The following is a 25,382-nucleotide window of genomic DNA, read 5'->3' as shown; positions in this document are numbered from 1 at the left end:
TTTTAAATGAATACAATCAGGAAATTGTTATTTTACAGTTTTTCTCCATTGGTTTGGCTCATTTCTTGAAACAGAAATACATTCTCAAAACAACATGGACAAACCTCCAAACCACTCTGCAATTGTTCACAACAGAATGGCATTTCTCATTAGTTTCATCAAATTTCAAATGTCTTAGTACAAGTCTCAATGTCTCAGTACATCTTTCAAATGATGAAGTACAAGTAGCCTTCATTTAGCACAGATTCCATGAATAGATCTTGTTGATCTAAACTGATTGTTGATTCTCAGTCTAATGGTTGTTCGCTCCAAAATGAGTCAGCATCATTTCATTGTGTAAGTCATCACATGCACAATAGTCTGTTCAGTTGTCTAAATCAATCAAGAACATAATACCATGAATACGATATATGAATCACTTGGAACATTTGATACATTTATTACAGCAATTGACAGTCAGGTGAAACTAGAACTTGACTAACGAAGGAGGATGTCCCAGGCCAGTGAGGGGGCAATATAATTATGTGTGCTGCCATATGTGAGAATGGTGAGGCCACTCACATCACCAGGCTTGGCCCATACAATACACAGAAAATCCTCATCTTCTTTGACCGCCTTCATTTTGATTTGATCCCTGGAACTGAGAGAGGTCTCTTAGGGCCTCACCTACCACTATATGTTATTGTATGGGAATATGTGAATTTCCACCATGGCCCGCCCATCAGGGCCTGGTTCACTACTCATCCAAGGATGGTCATAGTTTTCCTACCACCTTACTCTCCTTTTCTCAATCCTATTGAGGAGTTTTTCTCCACTTGAAGGTGGATAGTGTATGAACATCGAGCTCAAGATCAGAGGTCCCTGCTCCATGCCATGGATGCTGCGTGTGAGGATGTTGCAGGAGATCAGTGTAGGGGATGGTTGCCACATGCACGCCGTTTCTTCCCTCGTTCCATCACAAGGGCGAAAATACGCTGTGATGTGGACGAGAATCTGTGGCCAGACAGACAGCAGAGTGTGGACGGCCAGCAGGGTGAGGACGCTGGCCAGGAGAGGGAGGGTGATGGGAGGGTGAGGACAGCGACCAGTGAAGAACTGTTGGTTTTGAAACTCAAGCATGTGCTTGTCTTGCCCACTTAAGTAGGATGCTCACGATCTATGAACTTGTGCAGAAGATGGATACCAACTTGGAGCGTATTTCTGCCCGAATTGAGGCAAGACTGGTCTAAATTGCCCACTTTTCGGATCGAATCTGCCTCGAATAGCTGTACCAGCCAAGGACACAGCCGGCAGAGCAAACAACCTGCTGGCGCCAGGAAAAATCTAATTTAATCAGACCCCCCCTCTGTGCTGAGGACTTCTGTCCTTGACTCCAAGAAAACAAGATATTCGCTTCCAGAGTGTGAAGACCGCTGTTGTGTTGAAGGTTGATGCTGCCTCGCAACCCCCCCCCCCCCCCCCTGACCTCGGTGCCTGCCCCCCCCCGCTGTGAACACTGCCTGAGAGGCGCCGATCCGTGGCTGCCCTCGGAGTGTATCGCTGAGGGCCCCCCCCCTAACTACCTCCCTCGTGTACTGTGTGTCGTGTGAATATGTGCTTCTGTGTTTAGACGGTGTAGTTTTTTTCTTGTATCTACACATTGTAACAACAGTGTTGAGGTATGACTTTTTTTCTGTCACCAATGACCCAGACCCTCCCCATTGGTAACCCATCTACACCCATCCTAGTAAGGCAGCACCTTTATTGCTGCAGCCTCAGCCAACTCTGAACTGTATATGTGTATCTGTTGTATGTCTGATCTTGTTCAGGTTGTACTGGAACTAATTTCGTATGTCGGTGTAAAGCTGTGCATATGACAATAAATTAATTCTGATTCTGATTATTTACAGCACTGTAGGCTGCACATCATTGTCATAGTTTTTGGTTTGTGTTTAAATTATAAAGTATATTATGGAACAGCCTCCCTGAAGTCGTAAGACAGGCCTCTTCTGTGTTCATGTTCAAATCTAGACTTAAAACATTTCTGTTTAGCCGTGTATATGACTGAAAAGTCCTATCTGCACTTTTCTTTCCTTTCCTTCCTTTATTTTTAAATCAATTTTCAAATTTTTTCTTTTCTTTTAAACTAAATTTTACGTTGATTATTTCTATCATGCATTGTGATTTTAATGCATTTTTCTGTTTTGTGAAGCACCTTGAATTACTTTGTGTATGAATTGTGCTTTACAAATAAACTTGCCTTGCCTCTGCTATAGTGACAAAACATCTAATCATTTTGACTTGCAGTGCTTACACAATGCCAAAGGGATGAAGGATTTTGGGGGCACTGACTGTTTAAATGAGAAGAAAATTTAGTTTTGACACATGAGTGAATTGTTTTGGGAGAGAAATGGCTTTTGCAGGTGAACCATGGTGTTGTGCCGAACCATCCATATTACTTTGGCAAAAGCACCAAGAGTGCTGAGAATGTCCGGTCTGATCAAGAAATGAACCAAAGCCATTGAGTAGGATCTTTGCCATTTTGGTGGCACTCACTCTTCACATGGGAAAGGAATTTAGTTTTGAAGCATGAGTGAACAGTTTTGAGAGATATATTAGATTTTGCAAGTGAGCTATTGTGTTGTGCTAAACTGTAAGACTGTTTTGCCAAATGACCTTAGAATTTTGAGAATGTAATTTCTGTTTCAAGAAATGAGCCAAACCAAAGGAGAAAAACTAATATGAAAATCCTCTTCATCCACTCTGATGTAGTACATCGTGCTGCCACCAGAGGGCAGAAGACAGCATTCATGGAGCATTTTTTAGTTTTCTAAATAAATTTCAACATAAAACCTTTTTCATGGTTAACAGCCATGAAAAAGAAAATAAACAGAAATGAATCAATTCTGTTTGTAGGTTAGAAAATGTAATATCACATTTTTTTAAATGCCCCAATGTTGTTCAATTTCAAGTTCCATTATTTGTCACACACCTAGGTGTGCGAAATTTGTTTCCCGCATTTGACCCATCCCCTGGGGGAGTGGGGAGCTGCAGATGAGCCGCGCTCGGGAGGCAGCAGCGTTAAGGGTCTTGCCCAGCAGTTCTACATGATCTTTTCTTGATTTGAAAAAACTTTATCAAAATCTGGATGAGATTCTTTGCATTACTGGAACAGTACAACATGTAAATAAAAAAGACAATGTTTAGTCACTCTTCTTTTTTTGTTAAATAAATTCTCATTTTATTTTCCTTTAGCCAGAGGGCCACAATGGAGGGCCAGATCCTCAGGTCACACAAATGTATAATTTAGACTTTTTGATCATCTATCTGTCAATATCTGCACCAAAACACCCAAACAGTGAGTAAAAGAGTAAATGTTCTACATCTAAGAGCTAAAAACCACTTCAGTTGGTGTGTTGAAGGTTTGTTGGTGACGTTTGGCTTCTTTTCTTTCAGCATGATCCATTTCAAGTTGTGGCTGTCAAGACTAACTTCTGATGCACAGAACAGCTTGTGATTGACTCAGTCCACATCATTACACTTCCACCACTGTGTTTTACTGATAGAAATTCAAACATTAACAGGCCAGCACAAGCTTCTTGTTAAGAATCTTATACTGAAAGCTGGTTGAAGTTTCCTGCATCTGGATGTGATATATTTTGCCAGCATAATTTTATAATGTTTAATCCTCTGCCACTTTTCAGCTTGTGTTGTTCTAGTGTTCAACCTTCTGTGTTTGTCTTAGCAGCATTCTCTGGGATGCAAATGCTTCCACCTTATGGGGAATTATCAGTAAAATATGTGAGAAACTAAGAAAGAGTTTAGCTTATTAAATAAAATCCCATAAAAAAATAACATTAACTTTACCTGGATTTAATAATTTTTAATAAATACAATCTGGAACTTTAAATTAGAAATCTCTATCCTCTTGAATTCAGTACATCGAGCTACCACCAGAGGGCAGTAGACAGCAATCCTGTGACTATAGCTGTGAGCCACATAGGCTGCAAAACTGCAGTTATGGATCTTTTTCGATTTTTTCAAAATAACCGTCATCATTAGATTTTTTGGATGTTTAAGAGAGCCGAAAATAATTTATTCTTTTTTTAAGCAATTTTGGGAAAACAAGGCAGAAAAAATTGTATAACTTCCCACATTGCAGATGATAATTTTATCACCAATCTAAAAGAAATTTGACTAAACATTTGTAAATATTACCAACATTTATGTTCTTTAAATAAAGTTTTTCTTTAATATTATAAAAGCCTTCATCCCTCAAATTCATTTAGATTTCAGAAGAGAAAGTGATAAAGACATGAATATTTTAGAACTTGATCATGTTAAAGGGAAATCTCCTGGTCAGGATGGTCTGACTTCAAACTTCTGCAGGTTTTTCTGGAAAGTTCTTAGAGAGTTCCTATTTGAAGCTTTAAAGAAATGTTTGCTGAATAAAACAATTTTGAAAACAATGAAAAAGAATGATAATATTAATACCAAAACCAAACAAAGACAAATCTCTTATTAACAACTTGAGACCAATAACTTTATTAAATGTTGATTATAAATGATTCACTCACGTTTTAGCTAACAGACTGAAAAAGTGGTTCAACAGTCAGTTGTAATAAGTGAAACTCAATCTGGTTTCCTTCCAAACCAGTTAATCCACAATAACATTTGTTTAGTCTGAGATTTATTAGATTATGGAAGATTAATTGAAGACAATGGAGTTATTTTATTTTTAGATTTGTTTCATGTTTAGATTTGATTCTCAGGAACTCTCCTGCTCCTACTCTTTGCTCTGATCCCTTCATCTCATGGAGCTCAAATACCAAGTCCAGACCAACCCAAGGAGATCCCACTAACCACAAATGGCCAGCCGTTAACCTGGGCCCGCATGAGACTCCCCAAAACCATCTCCCCACTCCACTATGACCTGAGCCTCCACCCCAACCTCACCACCCTGGACTTCACCGGCGTCGTTCGCATAGACCTGGACGTGCACGAAGACACCAGCGTTGTGGTTCTCCATGCAAAGAAAATGTACATATCAAGCGCGCTGTTGCTCGCGCCAGCGGGCACGAGGGTCCTCCAGGTTCTGGAGTATCCTCGCTTTCATCAGCTCGCCTTGATGTCTGACGTGGTGCTGACCAAAGGTAGGAAGTATGAGGTCCAGCTGGAGTTTGCTGCAAACCTGTCTGACAGCTACCATGGGTTCTACAAGAGCAGCTACCGCACCAGCACCGGGGAGGTCCGGTAGGTCCCAGATTTGGGCCAAAACAGTGTCATTTAGAGCAAAAACTGGAGTTATTGTGTGAAAGAAAAAAGAAAACTATAGTATTTTATGCTTTACTTCTCACAGGGTCATGGCATCAACACAGTTTGAGGCGACCTTTGCTCGTGGGGCCTTTCCCTGTTTTGATGAGCCCGCCTTCAAAGCCAACTTCACCATCCGGATTATTAGAGAGCCACGCCACATTGCCATTTCCAACATGCCTAAGGTACACCAACACGTCTTTTCCTGATGGCTTTAACACCAATGTCGTGAAGGGGATTTAGCTAATCTGTCATTACGTAGTCACTAGATGCTAGTCATTTCTTAAAAACATTTCCCTTCTTTTTTGGCTCAGTTGCTGGACTTTTTCTCATCAGATAATCTTAAGGATTTGCATTTCTGCTCCTTCTGTGCTTCATTTTTTAACACACACAATTTGAATAAAGAAATAGTCAGAAAGTGAGTTTTATAGCAAATTTTCTGATGTATGTCCTCAGTCGTCAGAAAAATCCAACAAAAACACGTTAAAAACACCAAACACTATTTTCATCAGAGTGGGTCTTTGGTTGAAAACTACATGGATGTAAAGCAGCAGATCATGTTTAACCATGTAGTAACAGCTCTGTTCAGTGTTTTTCCTCTGCTTTTATAATAGATAAAAAAAAATGTTTATGCTTTTTACCAGCAGATGACTGCAGGTTGCTTATTAGGAATAAGAGATTTTCATAGTTTAAAGATAAAAAAAATTAAAAATAAATATTTCTCTGTTATTTTCCATCTGCAGACTTTACTGTAAATTTTCACATTTATTTTGTTGATAAAACCCTTTTGGTTTTCTTTCAAACTTTAAAAGGAGATGTCCTTTGTCAGTGAATAAATGATGAAAAATTAAAAAAATTATTCTGATCCTTTTTATGTGTTTTTTTTTTTTTTGTAAAAATGACAGCAGCTTTTTTTGTTAATCGAATAGGTGTACTAAGAGATGCTACTCTATTTCTGCAGGTTAGTGCTGTTCTTGGTTGTAGTATGTAGTTTTTTTTTTAAATCTTTTTGAGCATGGGTGCACTTCTTCACTGATAACATTCACAAAGCTATCTATAAAAGAAGAAATAAAAAAACTCTAGTTTATATTAATTGCATGCATTGTTATCTAAACAAAAAAGCATAAAAAAAACTCAAAGAAAAATCTGTTATGAAATTTAATATTTTAACTACTGAGTATGATGTTTGGATAAACTCAGAGTTGATAACCTGGCAGTGGTAAATGTTTTCTACACTAATTAGTAAAATGGAATAATTTCCCATGGTCCACCTGATGCTTTTTCATGGCATACTGGTTGTTAAACACTGTACAATCTTTGTTCTGCTGTTTAAGACTTTGCTGCATGTTCTCAGTTTGTTTAATTTACTTTTTTTTCTCAAATCCTGTGCTTTTTGTTTTCAGATCTGCAGCTCAGATGATTTGGACGAAGGCCGAATGAAGCACAAAGAGTTTTGCTCCAAACGCTTTTAGCAAGAATATCAGATGGAAAAAAACACTCTGTCCTCATGTGGCTTCGTTGATTATCTTCCACTTTTGGCTTCTCCCATCAGGGGTCGCCACAGCGAACAAGTCGCTAGGTAAACTTGGCAATGTTTTTACGCCGGATGCCCTTCCTGACGCAACCTTCTCAAACCAGGCTTGGAACCGGTACAGAGGTAGAGAAGGGAACAGGGAGCAGCCCGGAGTCGAACCCTGGTTTCACGGACGGAAGGCGCCGCAAACCAGCACGAGCTAAACTGGCTCGCTTTGTTGATTATCAATGTTAACTATTTTTTAGCTTTCACCGTATTCATTAAATCTGATTTAAAGTTACAATGTGAAGCTTCTGAGCGCATTTGATGCATTTTGAGCTTAAGGGATGTGGACTGATCGGCAGAAGTGGTACTCGGGGGATGAGCTGGATGTCAGGGCCATCATGGACACCTGGATGCTGCAGGAGGGCTTCCCGCTGGTCACCGTGGAGGTCAAAGGGCGGGAGGTCAGGCTGAGTCAGGAGCGCTTCCTGAGGACGGACAACCCCTCCCTCACTGAAGGGTAATAAACCCATAAGTCACTTCTAAATAAATCCCTTTTCCTTTATTCATTTCTTAAAGCCAGAACAACAGCAGCTATAAAAGTAGAAACATTCTGGCCCACATAGCTAATATTTTCCCTGCATGTGACCGTTTTTTCTTTAAATGATTAAAAATGAAAAGAAAATCAAAAATTGTCACGGAAATCCTCACAGCATGAGTGAAAAAAGGCCATCTGTCAATCATTTCTGCTGGAGCTAAAATGAAGGAGAGCAGACGTGAGGAACCTCAAGTGCAGATCTGTAACCTCGGCAGGAGCTCTGAACTGGAAATTTGAACAAGATTGGAAGAGACGTTCAGAAAAACATCAGTAAATGGACTGAAACACTGTGAGGCTGTAAACGATCAGATTTCTTTTCAATTTCATGTAAATTTGTCCACATTCCAAAGTACCGCAGTAGGATTTCTCAACCATTGTTTTGGCGGTGACACAGTGCATCTGTTCACCTGCAGGATTTTTTTTCCCGGTTTGTTTGTGTGAATTGTGGGTAGGTCTGGGTATTTTTCATCGACCACTTCATTTATGGCATTGACCTGGGATGATTTTGGGGGCCTCAGAATCAGGTTTTTTTGGGAGGAAAATAAACTTTGTTGGCCAAGGAGTATTTATTTATTTTAGGGCCTCACCGTCTCCGGAGACTATGGTCAAGCCAAGAAGCTTCGTGTTGGATACGAGATTGTCATGGCTACAGAACACTTTTCGAACCCAGATGCTGGAACCCAGAAGAAACACAGCGGGAGGCGAGCGTGGCAGGTAAGAGATTTAATACGAGGAGCAGAAAGCAGAGCGTGAGCAGGACTGGATGTCGGTTCCAAACTGGAGACAGAGGTTAGCGGCGTCACTGGTGGATTTCTCCGTAGGCAGATGCTGGCGAAGGTTGGGATACTTGAGGTGGCAGAGGCTCGTGGTGGGACCGCAGGAGAGGACAGATTGGCGAGACCGGCTGGAAGCTGATTCAGGCGACCACTCGTGGTACTGGATTCCTGAAGGTGAGTAGAGAGAGACAGATTTAGTCATAGACTTGACGTAGCAAACGAACAATAGCTTGACTTGAAGACCAACTATGCACTTATGAAGGCGGATGAGGTGATGAGGTAAGTGGTCGCAGGTGTTGAGAATCAGCAGCCAAGCGGAGAGGAGAGGGGGAGGAGTCCGACAGAGACACCATATCAGTACCCCCCCCTCAACGACCGCCTCCAGGCGGTCAAGGGCGGCGATCAGGGTGGGCACGGTAGAAATCCTCAATGAGAGAGGGGTCCAAAATAAACGAGCGGGGAATCCGTGAGTGCTCCTTCGGACCGTAGCCCACCCAGTCGACCAGGAACTGGAATCCACGACCCCTCCGACGGACATCCAAAATCCGGCTGACGTCATAGGCCGGAGCGCCGTCGATGACCCGGGCGGGCGGTGGGGAAGTGGACGGCGGGCACAGAGGACTGTCCTGGACTGGCTTGATCTGGGAGATGTGAAACGACGGGTGGACCTTCAGGGCTTTGGGCAAACGAAGACGGACACAGGTAGGGTTGATGAGTTTGTCTATGACGTAAGGACCGATGAATCGGGGAGCCAGTTTCTTGGAGGATGCCTGAATGGGGATATTGCGAGTGGAGAGCCAAACCCTCTGACCAGGTTGATAGTCAGGTCCCACCACCCTGCGACGGTTGGCGATCCGGCAGTTGCTCTCCTTGGTGCGGAGGAGAGCGGCCTTCGTCTGAGTCCAGACGCGTTGACAACGCTGGAGGTGATGGTGGACGGAATGCACTGCCAGATCCAACTCCTGGGATGGAAACAGAGGTGGCGAGTACCCTAGAGCGGCCTCAAAAGGAGAGATCCCGGTGGCAGATGAAGGATGAGTGTTATGGGCGTACTCTATCCATACCAGGAAGGTGGACCAGTCCTTTTCATTCTGTGCCGCCAGACAGCGGAGAGCTGCCTCCAGCTCCTGGTTCGCTCTCTCCGCTTGGCCATTTGACTGGGGATGATAACCGGACGAGAGACTGACCGTGGCCCCCAAGGCCGAGCAGAAAGCCTTCCACACTTGTGACGTGAATTGGGGGCCAAGGTCGGAGACAATGTCCATAGGGATGCCATGGTGGCGAAAAACGTGTTTGACCATCAGATCAGCAGTTTTTGTGGCCGTGGGGAGTTGAGGAAGGGGGATGAAGTGAGCCATTTTCGAAAAACGATCAATAACAGTGAGGACAGTAGTGTTACCGTGTGACGGGGGGAGACCGGTGACGAAATCCATGGCAAGATGGGACCAGGGTCGATTGGGAGTGGGGAGAGGATGAAGCAGACCTGCCGGAGCTGAGGATGTCGGTTTTGATCGGGCGCACGTGGAGCAGGCAGCGACATACTCCCGCACGTCCTTTTCCATGGCAGGCCAATGGAACCTTTTGCGGATAAGGTTCAGAGTCCGGTGAACCCCCCCATGGCAAGCCAAGCGGGAAGTATGCCCCCAGGTGATGACCTCGGACCGGAGATCAGCAGGGACGAACAAGGTACCCCTGGGGACAGGAGGGTGGTTATTATTGTCTCTCAGGGCTTGGAGTACCTTGTTTTCGACGTCCCACGTGAGGGCTCCGATGACGCAGGTGGAGGGAAGGATAGTGGCTGGGGCGCGTTCTGATGGGCTGTACTTTCGGGACAGGGCGTCAGGCTTGACATTTCGGGATCCGGGTCTGTAGGTGATTACAAAATTAAAGCGGTCAAAAAAGAGACACCAACGAGCTTGCCTGGAGTTGATCCGTTTGGCTGAGCGGAGATAGGCCCGGTTCTTGTGATCGGTCCAGACGATGAATGGCTGTTCTGCTCCCTCCAACCAGTGACGCCACTCCTCCAAAGCTAGCTTGATGGCAAGTAGTTCCTGGTTGCCGACATCGTAATTCTGTTCTGCCGGTGATAATTTGCAGGAGAAAAAGGCACAAGGTTTCATTTTGCCTGTTGAGTCTTCCTTTTGGGAGAGGACGGCCCCCACACCGGTATCAGAAGCGTCGACCTCGACGATGAATTGGCGAGATGGGTCCGGTTGGATAAGGATGGGTGCGGACACGAACAGTTCTTTCAATTTGTCAAAGGCTTGTTGGGCTTCAGTGGACCAGACAAAGGGGTGAGAAGTAGAAGTAAGGCGCGTGAGGGGAGAAGCTATGCTGCTGTAATTACGGATAAAGCGCCTGTAAAAATTGGCGAAGCCTAAAAACTGTTGAAGTTTTTTCCGAGTGTCTGGAGGAGCCCAGTTGGTGACGGCTTCTAACTTAGCAGGATCAGGTCGGATGCAACCGGCCTCAATGATATAGCCGAGAAACTGAACGGTTGAAACATGAAACTCGCATTTCATTTATTTTACATAAAGCTGGTTTTCCAATAATCTCTCCAGCACGAGACATACGTGGTGATCATGTTGGGCCTGATCCTGTGAGTAGATGAGAATGTCATCTAGGTATACGAAGACGAACCGATTAAGGAAATCACGGAGTATGTCGTTAACTAACCTCTGGAAGACTGCAGGGGCGTTGGTGAGGCCAAAAGGCATGACCAAATATTCATAGTGGCCTAAGGGGGTTTTGAATGCAGTCTTCCATTCGTCGCCTTCTTTGATGCGAACCAAATGGTATGCATTGCGGAGGTCTAATTTAGTGAAGATTCGAGCTTTTTGAACGGAGTCAAAAACGGATGTGATTAGTGGCAGGGAGTATTTATCTTTGACTGTGATCTGATTAAGTTCGCGGTAATCGATACAAGGCCTGAGTGTCTTATCTTTTTTCTCCACAAGAAAAATCCAGCCCCCACAGGGGAGGAGGAGGGTCGTATGTGCCCTAGCGAAAGCGCTTCCTGGATGTATTGTTCCATGGCGTTTCTTTCGGGGCCCGACAGGTTGAATAGCCGCCCCTTAGGTAAAGGAGCACCAGGAAGGAGGGTAATAGCGCAATCGTAAGGTCTATGCGGGGGAAGGGCGCTAGCCTTCGTTTTACTGAAAACCGCTTTTAAGTCGTGGTAACATGATGGAATGGAAGCAAGATCTACCGAGACGGGACTCTCGGTATCAATGGGACACACACACGAGGAACCGCGGACAGTAAACAGTTAGCGAGGCAGTACGAACTCCATTGAGTGACAGATCCTTGAGCCCAGTTAAATTGGGGATTGTGTAACTTAAGCCAGGAGAACCCTAACACTATGGGAGTATGCACGGACTGGGTGATGTAAAACTGAACTGATTCCCTATGGTTACCTGACGTGACGAGTAGAATGGGCTTGGTACGGTGGTGATACGAGACAGGTGTTGTCCCCCGAGACCAGAAGCTTCAATGGGGTTTTCTAGGGGCTCTGTGGGGATAGACAAGTGGTTAACTACATGAAAGTCAATAAGACTCTGTTCCGCCCCAGAATCTACGAGGGCCCTAAGATCATGAACTTGGAGGTCGAGGCATAACTTGACAGGTAAATACATAAATTCTTTACCAGAATCTGTGGCAGATAACTCCCTTCGCGGCCTGTCGTCTAGCGAGGGGCTTGGGAGTTTAAACGTACTGGGCACCCCGAGACTAAATGGCCTTTAGCCCCACAGTAGAAACAGGCTCCAGCTTCGCGTCTTTTGCGCCGCTCCTCTTCTGACAGCCTTGAGTGACCGATCTGCATGGGTTCATCCATAGTCTTGGAGGGGACAGGACATTCAGCATACGGGCCTGGATCGATCGGTGGAGCGTGGACTGACTTAGTCGGATGACGTGGAGGCGGATGATTCCATTCTTTTTGGCGTTCACGTATCCTAACGTCTGACCTGAGAGCGGCGGAAACTAACTCCTCAAAGGATCGTGCTTCCGGTTGAGAACAAAGGTGGTCTTTAATTTGTTCATTCAAGGACTGGTAAAAAACACCTTTGAGGGCCAGATCCAGCCAGCCAGCTTCTGTTTGAGGGCAAGCAGCCGCCGGGTCGCCTCTTCCTGTTTACGAGGTTGATCGAATATCAGGCGGAATTCGCCGAGGAATCGCTCATAGGACAGGTGAGAGATGGGGTTGGCAGAGAGAAAGGCTTGGGCCCACTGGAGAGCTTTGCTTCGTAGAGAATTGACAATGAGTGTGATCTTTCTGTGGTCGGTTTGATAGAATCGGGGAGGCACCATATCAGAGATTATCTTAAAAAAAATCAGATTTCTAGTGTGTTTGTATAAACCAAGAGTGACAGAGTAAAAATTATTTTATTTCCTAGTAGGTTTGATCAATCTGTGTGTCGGCAGGTTCTTGTGGCAGATCCCGTTGACCTACATGACCAGCACCTCCTGCTCCGTCCACCGTTTCCTTCTGAAAACAAAATCTGGTGAATGTTTGCAGACTCTTCCTCCCAAACACGACTAGATATGTGAGCTCCCCCCCTCACCCTATGTCTCTTCCCTTTCAGACGTCCTGTACCTGCCAGAGGAGGTGGACTGGGTGAAGTTCAACGTCAACATGAGCGGCTACTACATGGTCCACTATGGCGGTGGGGGCTGGAACTCCATCATCTCCCTGCTGCATCACAACCACACAGCCCTGAGTGGCAACGACCGGGCCAGCCTGATCCACAACGTCTTCCAGCTGGTCAGGTCCGTCTCCTGCAGGAACACACTTCCTGTTTCATCTCCTCTGGGCGGAGTCACAGTTCATCACTGAGTCTGGTCACTTGTTATGTGCAGTGTAGAGAAGGTGAGGCTGGACACGGCCCTGGAGCTGTCCCTTTACCTGTCCAGAGAGACGGAGATCATGGCGGTCTGGCAGGGCTTTGGGGAACTTGTACCTCTCTACAAACTGATGGAGAAGCGAGACATGCCTGAGCTGGAGAACCAGATGAAGGTTTGTGGCGTGTCACAACGGGAGCATAAACAAAACTCTGTACTTTAAAGGTTTGAGGAGAATTGAAGAGCAGAAGGAAATAGATGAAAATATAAATGTTCACTCTAGGATTTACAATCTTCAGGAATTTGTGTTCAAATTTTGCAATGTGAGTTATTTATCATCATAATGTGAACAAGTAATTATAAACTGTGAAAATTATAATTGACAGCAAAACATAAACATCTCCCATGATGCATTGGGTTAAAGTGACCGCATCTCAGCGCACAATGAGTCTTCGTGTTAAACGTCTTGAAACCACAATGAACACACATCAAACAGTTTTTGAATATTTAACTTAACCTTTATTGTGTCTTTTAGAAAAAACAGCTGCAACTTTCAGCTTTTTCTGCCACAATTATCACAAAAATGCACGTGAGATTGCAGAGGGACTGTAGATCAATACAGACAATGAGTTTCTCCTTTTTTTTTTTAATTTTTGGATGCTGGTGTGCCGCGGGATTTTTGTCAAGGTTAAAGTGTGCCGTGGCTCAAAAAAGGTTGAAAAACACTGATCTAAATTTACCATCAGTTTTTCTATCTGTTCTTTTCTATAGATCATTTTGTAATCATTTTTTCATATGTTGCTGCTTCAATGCCTTTTTCTTTACATGTGCAAATTTAAAAAAAGAAAGGAAATTTCATAAATTAAGTTAACAATTTAAACAAGGAAATAATTATTTAAAAAAAATAATCTATCATTAGTTAACAGATCGTAAAGTTGTGTCTATCTCGTGCTTACAATTGAAAAAGGTTGAACTTCACTGATTGACGTCCCTGCTAGTGCAGATCAGTGGATCCCACATTGAGGGGTAAACCTGCGTCCGCTCGTCTCCTTCAGAGCTTCATCGTGGATCTGTTCCGGGGGCTGATCGATCAGCAGGAGTGGAACGACTCTGGCTCGGTGTCCCAGCGAGTGTTGAGGAGTTACCTGCTGCTGTTCGCCTGCGTCAGGAACTACAGTCCCTGTGTGACCAAAGCCACGCAGCTTTTTAACCAGTGGAGGGATTCTGATGGCACCATGAGGTCAGAGGTCACAGCAGTGTGTAAAACCATACCGTCTTTAGTCTGAACTGACACTCTTGTGGCTTTAGCCTCCCTGTGGACATCACCATGGCCGTGTTTATGGTTGGAGCTCGCACACGGGAGGGGTGGGACTTCCTGTATGAGAAGTACCGCACGTCTCTGCAGATGTCGGTGAAGAGCCGCTTGAAGTGGGCCATGGCGGTAACAACGATGACGGACAAGCTTCAGTGGTGAGTCTCAGCAAATGAGTACATCGGATTTCAAGGTTACTGGACTGAAGCTAAACCTCTCCTCCTCTGTAGGATGATGGAGCAGAGCCTCAACGGGGAGGTGATGAAGACCCAGGACCTCCCAGATGTGATCGTCTCTGTCGCCAGGAATCCTCATGGCTTTAAACTGGCGTGGGACTTCCTCAGAACCCACTGGCACACGCTGATTCAGAAGTCAGTGAACTCATCACACATGAACATTTCAAACAGCAGGGATGGTACCAAAACGGAGCAGAGATATTGCAAATACAATAATAAAGCATCACTGTATAAAAACGGGCATCTCGATGCTTCATTGATGTGCTTCGTTATGCGGCACAATTCTAGCCAACCATTTTACCTTTCCAGTTATTGTGGGCGGGCTCATATAAGGATGGGTGAGGCCGTGAGGGTGGGCGGAGCTTCAGTCAAAATGCTGAAGGCAGAGCGCACATCTTACATCAAAACTTTCTAATTCAGCGTCCTGCTGAACAAGAGCACTTTGAAGAATTCTCAGAAAAAAGATCGTTGTCATGGTGATGAGTGCTAAAATCCGTGCTCACTGGAAACAGATGACTGTCAGAAAGAAGGAAATCGAGCATCTGAGACACTTTCAAACGCTCTCCTGTGCTCCTGTGTCGCTGCTTTGTCACACTTAAATGTTTTTGGAAAAAGTTGGTGATGTGTTTTTTCAATTTTTGGGGAACCGATTCGAGTACCGTTTAGGCACCGGCTCTGTTTTTCAAAGTACCAGTTCAGTATCGGATAAAATCCCAACGATACCCATCCCTAATCCACATCAATGCTTTAAAACCAAATGATACAAAATAAACTTTATTCTGAGCACATGACACATTTCCAACAGTTACTTTACAATTCTGAATCATCCAGTAGTACTATTTGTAGATTGATTTTGTAGAAACATCAACATATTTTGGTCTTCTGAACATATTTACATATATATTTACATATATTTTCTTTTGTCAGATAAAATAAGGATAACAATAAAAAAGGTTATTTTTTCCTGATGAAGGAAAACATATCATTGCATTTATTTAATCAAGTTCTATAAAAAAAAAAAAACTTTGCTCCTCTGTAAATAATTTAGTAATATTTAAAAGATGTGTTGCTAAAACATAAAAGAAATCAGAAAAAATTAAGATCTTTCTGATAATTTTCTATCAGATGCCAAAACTTTGTTCCCAAACTGAATGTCATGTGCTGGATTAGTAGCAAAATGGCTTTCATGAGTAGAACTAAAAACCACCTCAGTGCTGCTGTTTTCTCCAAAGAGGAGGTCAAGTTTGGAGTTAAATTCAATGCATTAACATTATTCTGTGTTTAACTGCAGGTTTGACCTGGGATCCAGCACTATATCCCACTTGGTAGCCGGAGTAACCAACCAGTACTCCACCAGAGAGATGCTTCACGAGGTGAGAGATCATTTCAGGCCACTTTTGCTAGAGGACCTGGCAGATCTAATACTTTTGTGTTGGTGTGTTGGTGTGTTTTTTGTTTATTGCTGTGCTCTTGCGTTCAGATACGAAGCTTCTTCGACTCCCTGACAGAAGAGGCGGGTTCTCAGATGAGGTGCATCCAGCAGAGCTACGAGACCATCGAGGACAACATCCGCTGGATGGACAGGAACCTTCCTCTGCTGCAGGCCTGGCTGAACAAACATGGCAGCAGAAACCACCATCAGGAGTTATGAAGGGGGGGTTAAGGGGTCACAGAAGCCAAAACAGAAGCAGGTCGATGATAGAATTTCTATATTTTTTCTTGATGAAAAATGTTTTACCTGATGTATTTTTTTAAACAGGAACTAAAGTATGAAAATTAATTTATGCCAATGGAAAGGTTTAGGGGTTTTGACAAACTTAAAAATGAATTATTGCATAATTTAAATACATTTTAAGTGCATACGATCGTAGCTTAATTGGATTAAAGGTTTTAATTTTTTGTGATGTATTATAGGCACAAATTTGGGACCTGGACACTTTTTCTAAGATTGATCCTGATGTGTTTCTGTGGGTTTGTGTTAACGGTAGTTTTTGCTGTGGGGGGGCTATGTTCAACAGCACTGACGTCTGAATTTCTGTGAATTTCTTTTTTTTATTGCACTATTCTTTTAATGCTGTAAAAAGGATTTTATTCAAAGCAGATAATTGATATTTCTGAAATATTCCGCATCAGATCATGTTTCTGATCAGTTTATCAAAGATAAAATTTCCAACTTGATTAAAAATATAATAATTAAATTTTGGTTACATTCTAAATGAGAGATGACCTTAAGTTGAAGTGAAAATAGTTTATCAATGCAGAAAATAATGTAAACATGTAAGATTTATAGTCACAAAGCTTTATAAATAGTGTCCTAAGTTCCCTTATGAGTTAAAAGAGACATTAAATATTTTCCTTACATTATAAAAATAAAATAATGTTTTAAATGGGATTAAGGAAAAACACTTTTAAACCATAACAGTTCATAACAGGATTCATTTTTCTGTGTTTTTATTTTCTTATCTTCGACAGACTTATTTCTGGATTCACTAAGACAGGGTTTTGACTTTGCTAAGATGTAAAAAGAATGTTGGAAATTCCAAAAACATTTTGAAAACACAATAAAAGTCCAGTTGCAACTTTTCTGGATACATTTTTCTGATTTGGGGTTTTTGGTACAATTAAGAATTTTACTGCTTTGATTTTCATTTTAAGATCAAAAACATTTAGAAAAATGTTTAATCTTTTAATGTGGATGATTTCTTAAACACATTAAAACTTCTGGATGGCAATATCTTTTGAACCCTTTTTTTGGTTTTAGTTTCATATTTCCAGTTTCACTGCTTTATGCTGCTTCCAGTGGCAGCATAATGCGGTATTGGAAAGCTGGTTATCAGAAGGAGACTCCATCTTCTTATTTGCTGCATGTTTTTCTTTGAAGAAATAAATACACAGTAGGTCAGTTTGTGCCACAACCCAAAAGTACCTTGAAGTCACAAACTGATCACAATTCACACACACCTCACTGAAATCACATTTGGCCCCCATGACAATATATAGAGCGTACTGAAAGTCAAAAAGTACATGTTAATATATAGAATACATTTTTGAATGTTACCTATACATAAAACCATGTATTATCCCGCCCGTCTCTGTTGCTGTATCATTGTTTGTCTGCACAATCCTTGTACTTACCCCCCCCTTCTTCAATCTAAATTTAGCTTTGAAGATCAAAAGTATCCTGTAACTCTATGACATAAATCCAACCCACATCTGGTTTAAGCTGTCATCTTAGGACATTTAAAAATGATGTGCTTTTTAAAAATTACTTTAAGTGTTTGTTCATAAAAACGTATCTAAAAAAATAACGTTTGACAAAAATCAAGTAAGCCTCAGTTACCATGGAAACACCAACATCTCCCTGTAAACAGAGAAGTTTACTAAATAGTGGGTTTTCTGTCATTATGACTATGAACATAGGTTTGAGTTAAATAATATGAAAGCATTTAATGCTGCAATAAGCAATTTCCATCCACTAATACAAATAGCCACTCGGACAATCTACTCCAAAATAATGTTCATCTGCAGCTTCTCTCCTCAGAGATTAATGGACAAACACCTTCACATGTTTTCTGTTGCTCAAAGAGCTGCTTCCTATATTCTCAAATGGAAATGCAATCATAAAATATTAGAACAAAGAGTAAAGGAGACAGTTAAAACATTTTTTTCCTGTTCTAAAAGCAAAAGATGAAGACGTAAAATTACAAGATTTTAAAGGATTAGGAATTAAACTGTTGTACTTTTTGTGAAATAAGTATAAAAAACGTGAGAGTATTTATGGATAAAAACCTCTTCAGAGATTTTTATGGCTTTCATCTAAATTTCCATTCCATTTTATACTAGATTAAACTATTTTTTTTATAAACTGCTCATACTTTATCAGATTTAGCTTTCAATGGTTTACAGATGTTGGTGAATTTTCATATTAAAAAACAAACATTTTAAAATCAAACCACTTATGAAGACATAAAATATGTATTTTTTGCTAAGTCACAAGAGTTCATGCACAAATCTCCAAAGAAATTCTTTAAATGTGTAGAAGTGATTATAAAAAAGATAAAAAGTTTTTCTTCACATTAGTTATTGTACATATTTGTTTTTGTGATAGTTTTCTTAATGTTCATTTTATTTAGAAATGTGTTGTTTGATATATAGTTTTTGAAGAGGTAAAAGAAAATGTAAAATAACTGCATGAACTGCTGTTTAAATAAAGATTTAAGGACTTTGAAACAACCGAAAAAAACTTGACTCCACCTTTGGTGAGAATGAGGAAATGAATTCTGAGGAAACTGAAAGTAAAATGACTTTTCTGAACTGAACTCAGACGCCACTAAAGGTCTTTAAATCTCTGCTGGAAAAACAAAGATTTGTGGAATATTTTCATTCTGAACTTCAAGACAGAAGCTGGTGAGTCTGAAAGACTTTGGTTAGAAATGGCTGAGAGAGCTGCTCTTCTTGAATTCCTGAACTGTCACGTTTGTTCAGAGACTTTCAATGATCCTGTAACTGAGCTGCAACCACAACTTCTGTTGGAGCTGCCTGCAAAAGTTCTGGGAACAAACTCAGAACAAAAACTGTCCCATCTGTAAAAGAAAACCACTTGAAGATCATCCTGCTGTGAACTTTGGCCTGAAGGAACTTGCTGACTCGTTTGCTGGAAGACAGAAATCTGAATCATCAGAGACAAAAACAGGAGAGCAGAAGTTCATGGAGGTCTGCAGGAAACATCCAGGAGAATCCAAACTGTTCTGTAAAGACGAGCAGAGAGCTTTTTGTCCTGTCTGTGAGTTTTTTCAGCACCAGAGTCACAAAGTGGTTCCTGTAGAAGAAGCAGTCAGAGAGCTGAAGGAGGAGCTGAAATCTGACTTAAAGTCTCTGCAGGACAAGAAGATCAAATATAAAGAAGTGGAGGAAACATACAATCAGATGATTCAACACTCCAAGAAGCAGCTGCTGTCCACAGAGACACAGATCAGAGCAGAGTTCAACAAGCTCCAGCAGTTCCTGAAGGAGGAAGAGGAGTCCAGACTGGCAGCTCTGAGGGAGGAAGAGGAGCAGAAGAGGAAGACTGTGATGGGAGAGATGAAGAGGATCCAGGAGCAGATGTCCTCTCTGTCAGAAAGTATCAGTGCTGTTGAAGCAGAGCTGCAGAAAGACAAGGAGGCGTTCCTCAGCAGTTGGAAAGACACTCAGAGCAGAGCCAGAGCCCAGAGCTCGCTGTCAGACCCACAGCTGCTCTCAGGAGCTCTGATAGATGTGGCCAAACATGTGGGCAACCTGTCCTTCAGAGTCTGGGAGAAGATGAAGGAGAAGGTCCACTTCAGCCCGGTCCTCCTGGACCCAAACACTGCAAGTAGTTGGCTTTATCTGTGTGATGATCTGACCAGTGTGAGATTTGGAGAAACTTCTTCTCAGCAGCTTCCTAACAATCCAGAGAGAAACACGAACTATGTAAATGTTTTTGGCTCTGAGGGCTTCAGATCAGGGAAACACAGCTGGGAGGTGGAGGTGGGAGATCATCCTGACTGGCTCATTGGTGTGACTGAAGAGTCTGTTAACAGGAAAGGAGAATGTTCTGCTTCAACAGAAGATGGAATCTGGTGTTTATTACACCATAATGGAGAATACACAAACGGTGTTGGTCAGACTGTCACTGTGACTAAGAGTCTCCAGAAGATCAGAGTCCAGCTGGACTATGACAGGGGGGAGGTGTCCTTCTACAACCCTGAAGACATGACTCACATCTACACTTACAAAGACACTTTCACTGAGAAACTTTTACCATATTTCAATGTTGGAAAATCTGGAGATGCAAAAACCTCTAAACTCCAAATCTGTCCGACTGATTGAGATGATTTGACTCTTTTGTCATCAAAAAATAACTGGAACAACTGAAATTCTTTCATCACACTCTGATCAATCTAATGATCAGATTTTCTTTTAGCAGAAACTCTGTATTTTTGTGTATAAAACCATTAACCCTAAAATATTATTTTAAAAGTCTGATTTCTTTAAATTTTAAATTTTTTTAAATTTGTTTATATCTTGTGGGTTCCACTCCCAACATTAACATGGATTGCAGAAGGGAAACCTTAAATTAAAAAATGTTGGTTCCATTTCTGTTTTCTTTGTTCTTTAGTGTCTCAAATATTTTGTATCTCAATTTGATTTTCACTGCAGCATCTCTAAAATGTTCAAAGACAAGTTTCTGCTGTTTCTGTTCAAGTAAATGTGAATCAGCTGTTAAATCTCCTTCATGAGTCAGAAATCAGGAGCGTTTCAGACAAAAACTGTGCAGTTAATGTTTTTCTCAGGTTCAGGAAGAAGAAACAGAGCAGAAGAAGCTTCTTCATTTTGGAAGAATCAAATAGATTCAAGTTTCTAGATTTATTTCATTTCTGTCAGAATTAAAAAGGCTAAAAAATGTTTTTATTGTCTTTACATCAAAGTATAATGCTACATCGATTTAAACTGTAAAGAAGTTTTAATGGTATATTCTTTAAGCAGTTTTACTCTTTAGGTCTTTTTTTAATTGAACTGTTGAATTTTTGAATTTTCACATCTTCATGATCAAAATATGAAAAGATTTTATAAAAGGACAGCAATGATATTAGTTCAATTTACTCAATTAAATCAAATTAAAGATGAACACACATTTGACCTGAATTTGTTCATTTTTGTTTTATAAATACAATCAGGAAATTTTTTTTTATTTTGAAAATCCTCTTCATCCACTTTGATGTAGTACATCGTGCATCAACAGCAACCATGTAGCATTTTGTAGTTTTCAAAATCAATTTCAACATAAAAGCTTTTGCATGGTAAACAGCCATGAAAAACAGAAATAAACAGAAATAAATCAATTCCGTTAGTATGTTAGAAAATGTAATATTATAAATTTATTCTAAAATGTCCAAATGTCTTTCAGCAGTTCTACATGATCTTTCTTGATTTGAAAACATTTTATTAAAATATGGATGAGATTCTTGTGGTTGTATTACTGGAACAGGAGAACCTGTAAATAATAAAGAAAAAAAATGTTCAGTCAGTCTTATTTTTTAATTGATCCTCATTTTAATTTCCTTTAGCCAGAGGGCAACAGTGGAGGACCAGAGCCGCATGTCACACAAATGTATAATTTACACTTTTTGATCATCTATCTGTCAAAATCTGCATCCAAACAGTGAGTGAAACAGTAAATGTTCTACATCTAAGAGCTAAAAACCACTTCAGTTGGTGTGTTGAAGGTTTGTTGGTGACGTTTGGCTTCTTTTCTTTCAGCATGATCCATTTCAAGTTTTGGCTGTAAAGACAGACTTTCATTGACTCTAAGATCTTCTGATGCACAGAACAGCTTGTGATTGACTCAGTCCACATCATTACACTTCCACCACTGTGTTTTACTGATAGAAATTCAAACATTAACAGGCCAGCACAAGCTTCTTGTTGAGAATCTTATCCCGTAAGCTGTTCAAACTTTCCTGTATCCGCATGTGATATATTTTGTCCAGCAGAATTTTACAATTTTAAATCCTCTGCCACTTTATGGTTTGTGTTGTTCTAGTGTTTGGCTTGACATCAATATCTGGTATGCAAACAGTTCACAATTCTAAAGGAGAATTATCAGTAAAATATAAAAGAAAATAAGAAAGAGTTCAGCTTATTAAATAAAATCCTAAAATTAAAAAAATTAACATTAACTTTACCTGGATTTATAAATTTTTAAAAAATACAATCAGGATCTTTAAATTAGAAATCTCCATTGCCTTGAATGCAGTACATCAAGCTACCACCAGAGGGCAGGAGACAGCAATCACTGTGGCTGTGAGCCACTAGGCTGCAAGACTGCAGTTATGGATCTTTTTTGATTTTTTCATAATATCCGTCATCATTAGATTTTTTGGATGTTTAAGAGAGCTGAAAATAATTAATTCAATTTTTAAACAATTTTGGGAAAACAAGGCAGAAAAAAATGGTATAACTTCCCACAATGCAGATGGTAATGTTATCACCATCTAAAAGAAATTTCCCTAAACATTTATAAATATTACCAACATTTATATTCTGTCAATAATGTTTCTCTTTTATATTATAAAAGCCTTTACCCCTCAAATAAACTTAGATTTCAGACGACAGTGTGATAAAGGCATGAATATTTTAGAACTTGATCATATTGTCCAGTAAATAGACTAAAGGGAAATCTCCTGGTCAAGATGGTCTGACTTCAAACTTCTGCAGGTTTTTCTGGAAAGTTCTTAGAGAGTTTCTATTTGAAGCTTTAAAGAAATGTTTGCTGAATAAAACACTTTTAACAACAATGAATCAAAGAATAATTATGCTAATACTAAAACCAAACAAAGACAAATCTCTTATTGACAACTAGACCAATAACGAGACCAAAAATTTCATTAAATGTTGATTACAAATGATTCACTCATGTTTTAGCCAACAGACTGAAAAATTGGTTCAACAATTTTATTTCTGAAACTCAATCTGATTTTCTTTCAAACAAGTTTATCCACAACATTTGATTAGTCTGAGAGTTATTCATGGAAGATTAATTGAAGACGATGGAGATTTGTTTCAAAGTATTTGATTCTCAGGAACATTGGTTTATCTGGACATCATTCCAACATTTTGGATTTAGAAAATAGTTTATATTTCAATGTTTTACAAAGACATAACGCAGTTCTGCTTCCTACAGGAACTACAAGCAGGTTTCCTGTGAAAAGAAGAATTAGACATGATGATCCAGTTAGTCCACTTCTATTGATTTAAACAATATCAATATGTTGCGGCCGATGATCTATTTGATTCCTTGATGTTATGTTTTGAAATTTAATGTTATGTTCAATATAGTTTGGGGGGAAAAAAGAAACAATATTAATACAAGGAAATTCACTTAAAAGAATTCAACTGGCTGATGACACTGCATGAATGTTAAAAAATACAAATTAAATTCCAAATAAAAATTCAGTCTCTGTTCTCCCAACCTCAAATGTTAAAAGTGAAACATGCTTGTACATCTGCACACAAACACGTCAGCCATCCGGACCAGCACCAGAAGAACCACAACAAGGGCCCCAAGCCCGAAAAAGGAAAGAAGGGAAGAAGAGAGGGATGTTAGAGAAAGGGGGGGGGGTGATAGTGAGAGGGGGGGGGGGGGTAAGACCATGAAGCAGCATAGAGTAGACAGGTTTACTGGTTGTTAATCATTACGGTAAGGTTAAAATGTAGTACAAAAAGGGCGGGGCCTGTCCACACACACACTGAAATGTTATCAACATACCTGCTAGCTGCAAAGATGTCCACATGTCAACATGTACACAAAACAGATAGTGTTCACGCACGCATACCTGTGCCTTTAAACCAACTAGTGTGAAATCTTTCATCCATTCAATCATGCAAACTGTTAGTGCAAAGGTCAGCTAATACCTGTGCTCAGGTGAGTGTTTATGTTCTTCTAAAATGGATGGTGGAATGTGAAAAGAAGGAGGAGGAGCGCCCAGCCACCCCCACACCCAGACCAATTAAATGTTTAATAGCTGTTTGCCAGCTCTAGCTCCTGATCTTTGAAAATGCCCTCCCCCTTTCTGTGAGGGCTGACAGAGCCCTCAATAATGTTAAATCACTTAAAAAACATAGATTTTTACTCAGGCTCCAATGATGAGATTTAGTGGGCCAGCTATTGTTTTATAGTTTTTATAGTTTTATTGTTTTTGTTTATTCTATTGCATTTTATGGATTTATTTTTATTTTTATAAATGGTTAAGTTCTTGTACAGCAATTTGGTTGTTCCTGCTTTTTATAGGTCCTAAATAAATAAACTGACTAATCAAAATCCATCAAACACACATGAATGTTAGGCATCAGTAGTGGTTTTAGGCTCGGGCAATGTGTGCCCAGGGTGCAAATTTCAACGGGGTGCGGCATCCCCATGCTTGAAGAAAAGAAAAATAACTATCGGTTTTCTATTAATCTATTATTTCGCAGACTTTGGAACGGCCTAAAACCAGCGAATTGGCGTCCCTGCATTGCGCGCGCCCCTGTCTGAGAGAAGGAAAAGGGGAGGGGTAGTGGGCGCAGGCAGCGAGGAGCGCAGCTGCCATTATGCAACACCTGGATCATTGCATGCGGTTGACACAATACAGATTTCTGTATCACACTTGGGGGTCCTGCAATGGGGTCAGACGGCGCTTTCTCAGGGGCTCATCTCGTGGAGCTGATGTGAGATCTGCTGTTTTGGCATAAACGTCTTGGAAAACCCCCTCTGACCTCTTCTCTTTGACAAATGCAAGATAGATTTAATTCTGTTCTTGCAGTAAAGAACATCCATCGCCCTCTGGTGGACAATATCAAAGACCACGTCAGTCTTTGGCCGCCTTTACACTGCAGGTCTTGATGCTCATATCCGATTTTCTGACTATATCCGATTTTTTTGACGACCCGCTTACATCATCTTTTAAAAGTGATCCGTATCTGATTTTTGCATTTACACTATACAATGCTAAAACAAAGAAATAAACGGCTTCTAGCCTGTTCCATAGCAACGGTGTCCCGCTTCATTAGTTACCGTTTGCGTCCCGACCGGGACCGGACGGGACCGGGACCGGACGGGACCGGGACGGGACATAACAGCGGTTTCCAACTACGGTCTGAAGCCTGAGGCTGAAAGGTAAACACACTGACAGCAAAATCAGCGCACAAAAAACACCTTAATAAGTCATGTGATCTGAGTTGGTGGTGTCCTGAATTGACGTCACTGAGGTACGACTCGCATTTACTGGGGAATATCCGATTTGTCTGCTTACAT

At 41.1% G+C, this 25,382-nt stretch overlaps 1 protein-coding gene and 1 pseudogene across 2 annotated transcripts; both read left to right on the top strand.

The window, feature by feature from the left end:
- Positions 1-4,747: 4,747 nt before the first annotated feature.
- LOC110014072 (endoplasmic reticulum aminopeptidase 1-like) lies at positions 4,748-17,158 on the top strand (the record flags this gene model as incomplete). Its single annotated transcript, XM_078952493.1, has 12 exons — positions 4,748-5,232; positions 5,339-5,489; positions 6,931-6,949; positions 7,151-7,328; positions 12,605-12,684; positions 12,766-12,949; positions 13,040-13,196; positions 14,077-14,261; positions 14,330-14,491; positions 14,564-14,704; positions 15,861-15,942; positions 16,050-17,158. Coding segments are annotated over 12 exons (1,995 nt in total), but the record flags the coding sequence as incomplete, so codon positions are not given.
- Positions 17,159-18,864: 1,706 nt separating this feature from the next.
- On the top strand, positions 18,865-20,685 carry LOC101169267 (nuclear factor 7, ovary-like; annotated as a pseudogene). The gene has a single exon (XR_013658212.1). The product of XR_013658212.1 is annotated as a nuclear factor 7, ovary-like (transcript).
- The last annotated feature ends 4,697 nt before the right edge of the window (positions 20,686-25,382 follow it).

The sequence above is a fragment of the Oryzias latipes genome, chromosome 9 (assembly GCF_053564925.1).
Source record: "Oryzias latipes strain Hd-rR chromosome 9, Olatipes_Hd-rR_3.1".
In the NCBI taxonomy this organism is placed as follows: domain Eukaryota; kingdom Metazoa; phylum Chordata; class Actinopteri; order Beloniformes; family Adrianichthyidae; genus Oryzias; species Oryzias latipes.
This window is presented reverse-complemented; position numbering and strand designations above follow the sequence as displayed.